This window comes from Oncorhynchus mykiss, chromosome 8 (assembly GCF_057628025.1).
Source record: "Oncorhynchus mykiss isolate SJ-2025 chromosome 8, ASM5762802v1, whole genome shotgun sequence".
NCBI classification, from domain to species: domain Eukaryota; kingdom Metazoa; phylum Chordata; class Actinopteri; order Salmoniformes; family Salmonidae; genus Oncorhynchus; species Oncorhynchus mykiss.
The window spans coordinates 46,679,604-46,691,999 of record NC_143029.1 but is presented as its reverse complement, the minus strand read 5'-3'; the positions used below and the strand labels follow the sequence as shown (position 1 = coordinate 46,691,999).

At 41.4% G+C, this 12,396-nt stretch overlaps 1 protein-coding gene across 4 annotated transcripts in view; it reads left to right on the top strand.

Annotated features, from left to right (window-relative positions):
* retreg1 (reticulophagy regulator 1) overlaps window positions 1–12,396 on the top strand; it is a 95,636-nt gene that overhangs the window by 55,248 nt on the left and 27,992 nt on the right. Inside the window, exon 1 of one of the 4 annotated variants that reach the window (XM_021612611.3) lies at window positions 4,719–4,967. The exons of the other annotated variants lie outside the window; for them this stretch is intronic. Within the exon in view, the coding sequence (XP_021468286.1) occupies window positions 4,936–4,967 (32 nt within the window). The 5' untranslated portion in view covers window positions 4,719–4,935. Of the gene's footprint in view, window positions 1–4,718; window positions 4,968–12,396 lie in introns of those variants that run through there. 4 annotated transcript variants of the gene reach the window in all.

Below are 12,396 nucleotides of genomic sequence, written 5' to 3'. Positions count from 1 at the left end.
TATGTATTTTTTTACAATTCCAATATTAATTCCAGTTCAATAACTAGAAGATTGTTGCAAATCGAATTGAATTCCACGTAAAATATGCACTTCATAAGTGAATTCAAGAATTTTGTTTGAATTTAGGGTTGTGAACAAGTGTTGCTCAATTGGTAGAGAACAGTGCTTGCCACGCTAGGGTTGTCGATTCCACTCCCATGGGAGACCAATATGAAAACATATGCACTCACTACTGTATGTCGCTCTGGATAGTGTCTACAAAATGATTGGAATTGATTCCAACCCTGATTGTCATTTAACACTTTTTTTTATTTTTTCAGTTAAGAACAAATTCTGATTTACAATGACGGCCTACCAAGATGCAAAAGGCCTACTGCTGGGTGGACGGGGGCTGGGATGAAACGTTTAAATGTAGGACAAAATGTAGCACATTAATTAACATTCTATGAGTATTATGTAACTTTGATAGATATCAGTTGAAACAATTATAAATATTACTGTTTTGGGTTCATGGCTGCTGTGCATGCCGGTGTGTTGAGGAATGCTGTCGTTCTGAAGTCAGAGCAGCTGTCAAAATGACGACACAGGCCAGAGATTACGTAACCCTGATCCCATGGGCTGCACGTGCTGAGGAAATAGACAAAAATACCTACACTCCCAGAAATACCCACGCTTTCACAGCTTTACCTTAGACAAACACAAAATGTCTTTGTTAGTCTACACCTGTTTTTTACGAAGCACGTGACTAATAACATTTGATTTGATGTTTCTTAATGGTCCTATATACATAATTTTCTCTGCACACACACATATTTGAAATCACCCATTGAATAGTGTTTACGCAACATTTCTCAACACCTATTTTTGTCAGTCTTTGTGTGTATATACAACATTTCAAATCACCCATTTACGTCAACAATTCAAATCTTCAATTAAAATCAACATGTAAAACTGGATCTGAGTCATAATGAGAAGTTATCTATAGCGAGCTGTTGCTGTCAAGGAATATGACTTGGATGTGTAGTATTATGTGTTTGAATCATAACACCTGTTACGCTTCGTGTTTCGATCATAAATCTGCTTTGAGATAGGACACACGTGTTGTTTGTTCCCACGACAACTGTGATGTTTGTGGGGTTGTGAAATCTGATATGGCATGCAGTGTGTGTGTGTGTGTGTGTGTGTGTGTGTGTGTGTGTGTGACAGAGAGAGGGAGAAACAGAGAGTTTGTTTGATTCTGTGTTACAGGAACTGATCCTATGACAGCAGTTACTTTGAACCCTACAAGCAGCCAGTCAGGTCAGAAGACTAAGCAGGGGGTGTGCTTCTGAAGGAAACCTGACATTGGACCAAAAATACTCGTCATGAGTGTTTTGTCACAGTCAAAGGATTTGCATAAGTCATTTGGATATAAAAATCTATAATAAATTGTTGATGTTCTTAATGTGCTTTGGATGAAACTATACATTTTTTCTGTTACCATGTTTGTCTAATATATTGTATTTCGTAGTTAAAACATGGTGAAATGTAGCATAAATTGTGGCATAAATACAATACAACACAATCAGGGTTGGGTAGGTTACTATATAAATGTAATCCATTAACAGTTACCTGTCCAAAATTGTAATCAGTAATGTAACTTTTGAATTACCCAAACTCAGTAAATTGATTACGTTCAGTTACTTTTAGATTACTTTCACCTTAAGCGGCATTAGAAGAAGACAAACATTTATATGACCAATAGAATGACATCTATTGTAGGCGCAAATAGCTAAATGAGAGAGCAGCAGTGTGATTCACCTCAATGACCTATGTAGATATCAATAATAAATTAGATTCCCACCCGTAGGCTACACCACTATGAAAAGCCATTTTAACATATATTAATTGATTGATTTATATTAGTAATTAAATGTTTTACATCAATAATTACATTTTTGTTATCAATCATTCACATTTTTATATCCCAAAAGTATTTATCGATATTAAAAATTATAGGAAAATATGTTATCCATTATGGAAACGGCTTTCTATAGTGGATATTTTGATATTTTGATAATTGCATTTTTATATCAATAATTCCCCATAGAATTAAATGGAGAAGCACATTTTTTACATCGATAATTCAATGTACTATATTAAAAAAAACTGTTGTTATTGCTATGCAGATGTAATAAAAGTGTGGATATCAAATATCAATTCTTCAAATTTTGATATCAAGGACTCTTTTCATATCAAATATTAGAATTATTGATATCAATAATTCATTTTTGATATAATGCAATTCATTATCGATATGAATAATTCAATTTTTTTATTTATTTGACCCCTTTTTCTCCCCAATTTCGTGGTATCCAATTGTTTTAGTAGCTACTATCTTGTCTCATCGCTACAACTCCCGTACAGGCTCGGGAGAGAAGAAGGTTGAAAGTCATGCGTCCTCCGATACACAACCCAACCAAGCCGCACTGTTTCTTAACACAGAGCGCATCCAACCCGGAAGCCAGCCGCACGGAGGAAACACTGTGCACCTGACAACCTTGATTAGCGCGCACTGCGCCCGGCCCGCCACAGGAGTCGCTGGTGCGCGATGAGTCAAGGATATCCCTACTGGCCAAGCCCTCCCTAACCCGGACGACGCTAGGCCAATTGTGCATCGCCCCACGGACCTCCCGGTGGCAGCCGGGACAGAGCCTTGGCGCGAACCCAGAGTCTCTGATGTCACAGCTGGCGCTGCTTAACCACTGCGCCACCCGGGAGGCCCTAAATTTCACATTTTTACATTAAAAAAACATTATTGTTATCAATAATTCCAATATCAAAAGTAGTCCTTGATATCAACATTTGAATAATTGATATAGATAAATACATTTTATCTATTTATCTTTAGCTAATTCAATTTCTATATCATGAATTAGAATTTTTTTATATCGATAATGTACTTTTTTATGTCAATAGTTGTCTAATTCTGGATATATTAGCATTTATTTATCATTATTAACACTGAAAAGCTATCAGCTTCAAGTGCTTTGAATGTCAAAGAAGTATCACGTCTTCCTGTCAGTGGGAACGGAACACACACCTTGCACAGTCTTCACATTTTGCTGCCTTAAAATTAAATCTAAAAAGGGATTACATTGGATTTCTTCCCTACCGATCTACACAACATACTCCACAACTTCTGGCAACCATTACAGTTGTGAATAATTTTGAATAATTTTCTACCGACACAAGTCTTAGGGAAATATACAGTGCATTGGGAAAGTACTCAGACTCCTTGACTTTTTACACATTTTGTTGCATTATTCTAAAATGTAATAAATAAATGTTTTTCCTCACTCCATAATAACAAATCGAATACAGCTTTTTAGAAATGTTTGCAAATCTATAAAAATAAGTATTCAGACCCTTTGCTATGAAACTCAAAATTGAGCTCAGGTGCAGCCTGCTTCCATTGATCATCCTTGAGATGTTTCTACAACTTGATTGGAGTTCACTTGTGGTAAATTCAATTGATTGGACATGATTTAGAAAGGCACATACCTGTCTATATAAGGTCCCTCTTTTGACAGTGTTTGTCAGAGCAAAAACCAATCCATGAGGTCGAGAGGAGGACAGGATTGTGTCGTGGCACAGATCTGGGGAAGGGTACCAAAACATTTCTGCAGCATTGAAAGTTCCCAAGAACACATTGGCCTCCATCATTCTTAAATGGTTTGGAACCAACTAGACTCTTCCTAGAGCTGGCCGCCCGGCCAGACTGAGCAATCGGGGGAGAAAGGCCTTGGTCAGGGTGGTGCACTTATTGATATAAAAAATTCAATAGATATATGTTAAAACAGCTTTCCATTTTAGCGTTTATTCAAGTTGGATAATCTTTGGATGCCGACAGCAGTCGCACCATTTGAAGACATTGCTTTGCCTGTGGCCTACAAAAACCAATTCATGCTCTTTTCCGTTTTTACGTGATCCATCAAACGCACTTGGGTGTGTCATTAAAGTGCTCTCTGACTTGTGGTCAGACTAGCTCAGGCAGAACAAACTTGAACCTTTTTTCAATGCTGATTTGAATGTCATTGGGAAAACAGAAAGGTATCAACGATTGTTTCGCAAACATCCTTTCTGAATTTAACAGTAATCCTAGAAGTAATCTAGTTGTTCAAAAGTATCTGTAATCTGATTTCATTCTTTTTGCTGGTAACTTTACTGATTACAGTTAGTCACAGAACTCAGCCCCATCAATGCTCCTCAACTTAAAATATCCTTAACATGATAAAAAAAAGGCCAAAAGTTACCTAAACAATCATTATCGTGTTTGCGTAACTTTGCAACATAATGTTTACTCCACTACGGCTAAATAAAGACTGTAACTGAACTGTTGTTAGCAGGGGAGAGCTACCATTTGCGCAACTTCTGAGTAGTTTACACCGGATATGGCGTCAACATTCGACAAAGACAACAATGACATGTGCTTGCTTTCTACTTCTGAAACCCCGCTCCCACATACACACACTCACAAAAAAACACACACACACTCAAAGATATCTGATAAACAGATTGTGCCCCCCCAAACTTTACAGAGGGGGGCAGTGACACTGACATAGAGGGGCAGCTCCCACCCTGTCACTGGTGTATTCGTACCCCCCACCCACCACCCACCACCCTGCCCCAACCTCTCTGTCCTCTTGATAGTTGCCTGATGGAATGCTGTGTGACCTGTGTTATTTTTAGATGGGTCTGGTTGAAATAGTCAAGCTCAGGCTTCATTGAAGATAAACACTAGCTGGTCTCGCGCTGCGTGGCACGTCAACTGTGTCTTGACTTGACCTGAACGATTTGTAGAGCTTTGCTGTGACAGACAAGTACTTATATCCAGAACCACGTCTTCTTCGGACTACCTTAATATCGTAACAGAACCAAACTAGAGCTCCTAAGATGTCTCCTGAAGACCGTGGGGCAGGAATGAGGTACATGACTATGTCTGTTTGTTTTGACTTCTTTTGAGTGTGTAATAAGAGAAAGTGAGAGACACTGACAGTCTAACAAATGGTTAAAAGGAGTTTTGAATACGGTTACAGCCTTCTGTGCCTTAAGAAAGTATTCACACCACTTGACTTATTCCACATATTGTTGTGATATTACTACTTTCTGAAGGCACTGTATGTCAATGATAAAAAAAAGCAGTCTTCTAGATAAGGTGCTACACTCCTCGTGTTAGGTAATTGGTTGTGATTATGTTGGGTGCCATGCCTTAAGTTTTCCCTCAATTATAAGCGACAGGATAATGGTATCCATATTGCTAAGAAAGAGGTATACAATTCACTCTAGTTTTCCCCGCTCAAAACCCAACATGGCTAGGCAAATTTCAAATAGAATTAAGCTCTGTAACAGAAAGAATACAGCTTGTGTTCACTTGGAAAGGTGTCAACATCGTTGCATAAAATGGCATGATATCAGTGATATCAACAGAGCCACATGGGTGCTGTGTGGCTCAGTTGGTAGTGCATGGCACTTGCAGCGCCAGGGTTGTGGGTTTGATTCCCACGGGGGACACCTATTAAATATTACAAAAATGTATGCACTCACTACTCTAAGTTGCTCTGGATAAGAGTGTCTGCTAAAAGCCTCAAATGTTAATTTGGGCTTGGGCTCTCTGTTTTAGACTCTTTTGAAATGGTTTAAGTGAACTGGTCAAGACTTTGCCTTGGGGTTTTGAATAGCAGCCAATATCATTTTTAAGTCTTTGGCATAGAGGTAGAAGTTGCATCTGGAGTGTTCTCTTGTACCCACACATAGACTGGTAAACATATTTACTCCCTCTGTATATCCCTCGGAAATATGTGGATGCTCTGAATTCTTTGGCCGCCATTCCTCACATTGTTTGGCCGTTTGTTAAATATAATTTTTAAGGTGCCGTCACTGGACTCATTAGAGGCTCAGACATGTAGCTCCCCATGTTGTTTTAGAGATCACCAATAGGTTGAAATGACATGTCTGCCTAACAACTGCTTTGGATGCCCCTCCCCTGGTCTCTCGATAGGATTGTTGTCATGGAATGATCCCCGTGGTTTTCCCAGATGAGTTGGGGATAACAGAGCAATGTGTCTGTTAGGTTTGGATGCCGTTAAAGATAGGAAAGGACTAATTTTACAGAAGCCTGAGTGAAGTACAAAAGGTATTTCATATCAGGAGTATGTAGGGCATAATGTCAATTAACTCAAGAAATACTGTTGTTAGACTCAAGATTAAGGTTGCAGTAATCACGTAGAATAATGCAGTGTTAGCATAGTCAGGATTATAATCTTCCAGTCATCATTCACTGGGTTGGATACCAAAGTGTAGGATACCAAAGGCAGACAAAGGTAGATAGATCCAATGTCATTTAGTAGCAGTGGAGAAAAAGATACTGAGGTACAAGGACATGACATTAAGGGCTTTTATAGGCTCTGAGAGATCACGCAGGGTTGAGCCAGTATTTTGCTCCACGTTGAATGGAGTGCCAGGATTTTCTAGGACTTTCCCCTGAAGGGGTTTACCCATGACAGTCAATACCACTGTCCCACAGAAGTTTTGTTTGGTCTGTCCCTTTTGGTCTACCAATGAAGATACGATGCCTCTATCACTGCATTACAGTACAAAAGCTGAATACTGTAATACAGTGGGTATTGCCTCGTGAGCGACGCATTGCATCCTTTGAGTTTACCAATATTTTGACAATGTCTTCTGGGTGTTAACTTGGAACCAGTCTTTCTCCCTTGGGTTTCCCTTAGGAGTGTTTTCCCAAAAGGAATTTGCCCAGTACCAGAACGCTTGACAAAAGTGTTTACCAGTAGACCACATCCCATACTAGGGCACTGTACTTAAGCAGTTCTAAGGAGCAGGGCATTTTTACAGGAAATGGTGAAATCTTTATCAGGATTCATTGCCTCACAGACAAGCGTTCCGTCACGTTGTCACATGTGCGCCCGTTACGGTTTCCCTGGAAACCTGTCTCCCTGGGAAGCACGTGCCTGGAATGTGAGAGGGGAATAGCAATCTGACCTTTCTTGACAGAGGTAAATGTCAGACATGGCGTAAATTTGGTGGGGGGCTGGAGTTCAGGAGATACTCTACCCTGGCCTGTTGCTCTTTTCCTGGTTGATGAGTGAGAGTGGTCTGGAGTAGGGCTGGGCGATATGGCCAAAATATAATATCACTATACTTTTTAAAAATTTCGGCATTTCCTCCACTCATTTGAGGTCATTTCCACACTGCCACGTAGGGCTGCACGATATGGTCAAACAATCTAGGCCTTATTTTTTACCAAATGTTGCAATTGCGATTTAGAGCAAAACACTTGGGTGAACTGTTGGAATCATGGAAATAGAATGATTATTCTAATTCTATACTTAGAATATAATAGTGGGCACTTTGAATACAGTGCTGTTTGCCATGACAATGAAGGAAAATGCCAGGAGAAGTTATTGTGACAGGGTAGGAACCAAAGTGTTAATAAGTGTTTCCTAGTGGACCCTATATTCTTTATCTTAGCTACTTCATGTAGCTAACATAATGATGCTTTGCGTATTCCTCTTTGATTTAGAAGATACTGTTGCACAGACAACATGCTGATTTAGGTCTACACCATCACTGGTATTATCAGGCTGGATAGCTAGCTACGTTTGCTCTGACTCAGTACATTTATTAGCTAGCCAGCTAACCAGCAATTAGCATTAGCGGCTAACACGATTTAGGCCCAACTTGCTAAGAAAAGACAAACTAGACGTTTTTTTCAGATGTAAGAAACACAAACTAATAGTGTCATTACAGACCGCTAGAACATTAGTTGTTTTATATGAAGAAGCAAAGTGAAAACAGCATCATTGTCATCAACATTGTTGCATGTGCTGCACTGACCATGCAGACTGAACGCAAGTGTGTCATGGTTGAGGAACATCAAATGTACTCCGTAAGTGACAGGGGGCAGGGCTAGGTCTGTGTGGAAAGCGGCATGGAGAGAGCTACAAGAGATGACTCAAGTAGCGGAGTAAACTATAAAACTATTACACACGGCGTATAACATTTAACAATCCAAACATTCAAATGCCGTGATAGAAGGTAATGTAAAAACTCAAACCGGTCTGTGCATCAATACCGGTATATAGTAAAATACAGTATACCACCATGCCCTAAAATGGAGCTTAAGGGGGAAGCAGGCAAAGGGGTGCATTAAGGTGGATATTTGAAATATCTCTGCAACCAAAACAAATGGGAAAGGGACAGCTGTGTGGGGGTGGAAGGTGGGTTTGGGAGAGAGGGTAACAAGCTGGGAAAGGGCACTGCTCAAATAAACTTCAGTTAATAAATGTCCTCAGCCTGCCAAGGAATCCTGTGTTGCGCTGACTTTGAAAGCCTTTGAAAGCCTTTTCCTTGAGAGCTGAGGTCCAGCGATGCCAATTCTCCATCATCTGTCAAACTCTCCCACGACAAACAAAGAGAGATTTTCTGAAAGGCATGCTGGGTAATGTAGTTTTATCTATAATCTTTCACCTGCTCTATGCCTTGGAATTGCCTTGAAGCGAATAAAGTGTGATACAGTTGTCAGGCTTTCCAGGGTCACATGGGGGATTTCATTACGAGCGGCTCGTAGAGCTCGACCTACTTTCCTGTCGTTAGAAAATGTCAGATTAAAGGGGTGGAGATTTGTAAAGAGTTAGGTAGTGTTCAGTAACCGCATCTGTCAACGCGATTAGTGTTTAAGGGCACGGTGTTAGGGTTCTTGGGGTCATAGCACTTTAGTACCTTATTGCCTATCCACTATCCTACTCCTTGAGCAAGGACACCTCGAGAGATGGAGAGACCATTCATGAGAGTACACCATGCAGATCCTGGTAAACCCAAACAGATATACAGTGCCTTCAGAAAGTGTTCACACCCTTTGACTTTTTCAAAATGTGGTTGTGTTACAAAGTGGGACTAAAAAGGATTTAATTGTCATTTTTTTGTCAACGATCTACACAAAATACTATAATGTCAAAGTGGAAGAGAAATACACATGCGCCGAATACAACAGGTATAAAACACGTGTAGGTAGACCTTACAGTGAAATGCTTACTTACAAGCCCTTAAACAACAATGCAGTTTTAAGAAAAATAAGTGTTAAGTAAAAAAAATAGATAAGCCAAAAATAATAATTTAAAAGCACAATAGCGAGGCTATTTACAGGGGGTACCAGAACAGTGTCAATGTGCGGGGGCACCAGTTAGTTGAGGTGATTGAGGTAATATGTACATGTAGGTAGTGCTAAAGTAACAATGCATGGATAATATACAGAGAGTAGCAGCAGCATAAACGAGGGGGGGGGGGTGCAAATAGTCTGGCTAGCCATTTCACTAGCTTTTCAGGTGTCTTATGGCTTGGGGGTAGAAGCTGTTAAGAAGCCTTTTGGACCTAGACTTGGCGCTCCGGTACCGCTTGCCGTGCGGTAGCAGAGAGAACAGTCTATGACTAGGGTGGCTGGAGTCTGACAATTTTTAGGGCCTTCCTCTGACACCGCCTGGTATAGAGGTCCTGGATGGCAGGAAGCTTGGCCCCGGTGATGTATTCGGCCTTACCCACTACCCTCTGTAGTGCCTTGCGGTCGAAGGCTGAAAAGTTGCCATACCAGGCAGTGATGCAACCATACTCTCGATGGGGCACCTGTCCAACTTTTTGAGGATCTGAGGACCCATGTCAAATAATTTCAGTCTCCTGAGGGGGAATAGGCTTTGTCGTGCCCTCTTCACGACTTCTTGACGTCTTCGTGTGTTTGGCTCTCAACCTGCTCCACTACAGCCCCGTCGATGAGAATGGGGGCGTCCTCCTTCTCCTGTAGTCCACAATCATCTCCTTTGTCTTGATCACATTGAGGGAGAGGTTGTTGTCCTGGTACCACATGGATAGGTCTCTGACCTCCTCAAAATAGGCTGTCTCATCGTTGTTGGTGATCAGGCCTACCACTGTTGTGTCTCTGTGTAATCTGTTTGTTCCTGCGGCCTTGTTAATGTTAACCTGTTTAAAGGTCTTACTCACATCGGCTACGGAGAGCGTGAGTGTGAACAGCTGAAGCTCTCATGCATGTTTAAGTGTTACTTGCCTTGAAGCGTGCATAGAAGTAGTTTAGCTCATCTGGTGGGCTCGTTTCACTGGGCAGCTCTCGGCTGTGCTTCCCTTTGTAGTCTGTAATGGTTTGCAAGCCCTGCCACATCCGACGAGCGTCAGAGCCAGTGTAGTACAACTCGATCTTAGTCCTGTATTGACGCTTTGCCTGTTTGATGGTTCATCGGAAGGCATAGCGGGATTTCTTATAAACTTTCGAGTTAGGGTCCCTCTCTAGCCTTTAGCTCAGTGCGGATGCTGCCTGTAATCCATGGCTTCTGATTGGGGTATGTACGTACAGTCACTGTGGGGACGACATCATCAATGCGCTTATTGATGAGGCCAATGACTAATGTGGTTTACTCCTCAATGCCATCGGAGGAATCCCGGAACATATTCCAGTCTGTGCTAGCAAAACAGTCCTGTAGCTTAGCATCTGCTTCATCTGACCACTTTTTTATTGATCTAGTCACTGGTGCTTCCTGCTTTAATTTTTGCTTGTAAGCAGGAATCAGGAAGATATAGTTATGGTCAGATTTGCCAAATGGAGGGTGAGGGAGAGATTTGTATGCGTCTCTGTGTGTGGAGTATAGGTGGTCCAGAGTTATTTTTCCTCTGGTTGCACATTTAACATGCTGATAGAAATTTGGTAAAACGAATTTAAGTTTCCCTGCATTAAGGTCCCTGCCTACTAGGAGCGCCGCCTCTGGGTGAGCGTTGTATGCTGTAATGTTAAGATTTCCCTTCACTGGAACTAAGGGGCCTAGCCCGAACTATGGAAACAGCCCCAGACCATTATTCCTCCTCCACCAAACTTTACAGTTAACACTATGCATTGGGACAGGTAGCGTTCTCCTGGCATCCACCAAACCCAGATTCTTCCTTCGGACTGCCAGATAGTGAAGCGTGATTTATCACTCAGGAGAATGCGTTTCCACTGCTCCAGAGTCCAATGGTGGCGAGCTTTACACCACTCTAGCTGATTCTTGGCATTGTTCACAGGGATCTTAGGCTTGTGTGCGACTGCTCAGCCATGGAAACCCATTTCATGAAGGTTCAATCGGACAGTTATTGTGCTGACGTTGCTTCCAGAGGTAGTTTGGAACTCGGTAGTGAGTGTTGGAACCGAGGACAGAATATTCTTACGAATTACACGCTTCAGCACTCGGCGGTCCCGTTCTGTGCGCTTATTTGGCCTACCACTTCACAGCTGAGCCGTTGTTGCTCTTAGACGTTTCCACTTCACAGCACTTACAGTTGACCGGGGCAGCTCTAGCAGGGCAGAAATGTAAAGATCTGACTTGTTGCAAAGGTGACATCCTATGACGGTGCCACATTGAAAGTTACTGAGCTCTTCAGTTAGGCCATTCTACTGCCAATGCTTGTCTATGGAGATTGCATGACTGTGTGACTGTGTGTGATAAATGTTATACACCTGTCAGTAACGGGTTTGGCTGAAATAGCTGGATCCACTAATTTGAAGGGGTGTCCACATACACGATATATACCAAAGTATCTTCATTACATAAGTATCCAACCCCCTGAGTCAATACATAATAGAATCAACCACCTTTGGCAGCGATTACAGCTGTGAATTTTTCTGGGTATGTCACTAAGAGCTTTCCACAACTGGATTGTGCAACATTTGCTCATGATTCTTTTCAAAATTCTACAAGCTGTTGATAATTGCTAGACAACCATTTCCAGGTCTTGCCATAGATTTTCAAGTAGAGTGCATTCTGGAAGAATTACAGCCTCATTGTAAAATGTATGAAATACATTTTATGCCTAATCAATCTTCACACAATACTCCGTAATGACAAGGCGAAAACAATTTTTTTCTTATTTTTGCAACAAAAACTAAACAGAAATACGTTATTTCGAGAAGTATTCAGTCCTTTTGCTATGAGACTCGAAATTGAGCTCAGGTGCATCCAGTTACCATTGATCATCCTTGAGATGTTTCTACAACTTGATTGGAGTCCACCTGTGGTAAATTCAATTGATTGGACATGATTTGGAATATATAAGGTCCCACAAAAACCAAGCCATGAGATTGAAGGAATTGTCGGTAGTGCACAGAGACAGGATTGTGTCGAGTCACAGATCTGGGGAAGGGTACTAAACTCTTTCTGCAGCAGTGTGTTGCCCAAGAACGCAGTGGCCTCCACCATTCTTAAGTGGAAGACGTTTGGAACCACCAAGACTCTTCCTAGAGCTGAACGCCTGGCCAAACTGAGCAATCGGGGGAGAAGGGTCTTGGTCAAGGAGGTAACCTGG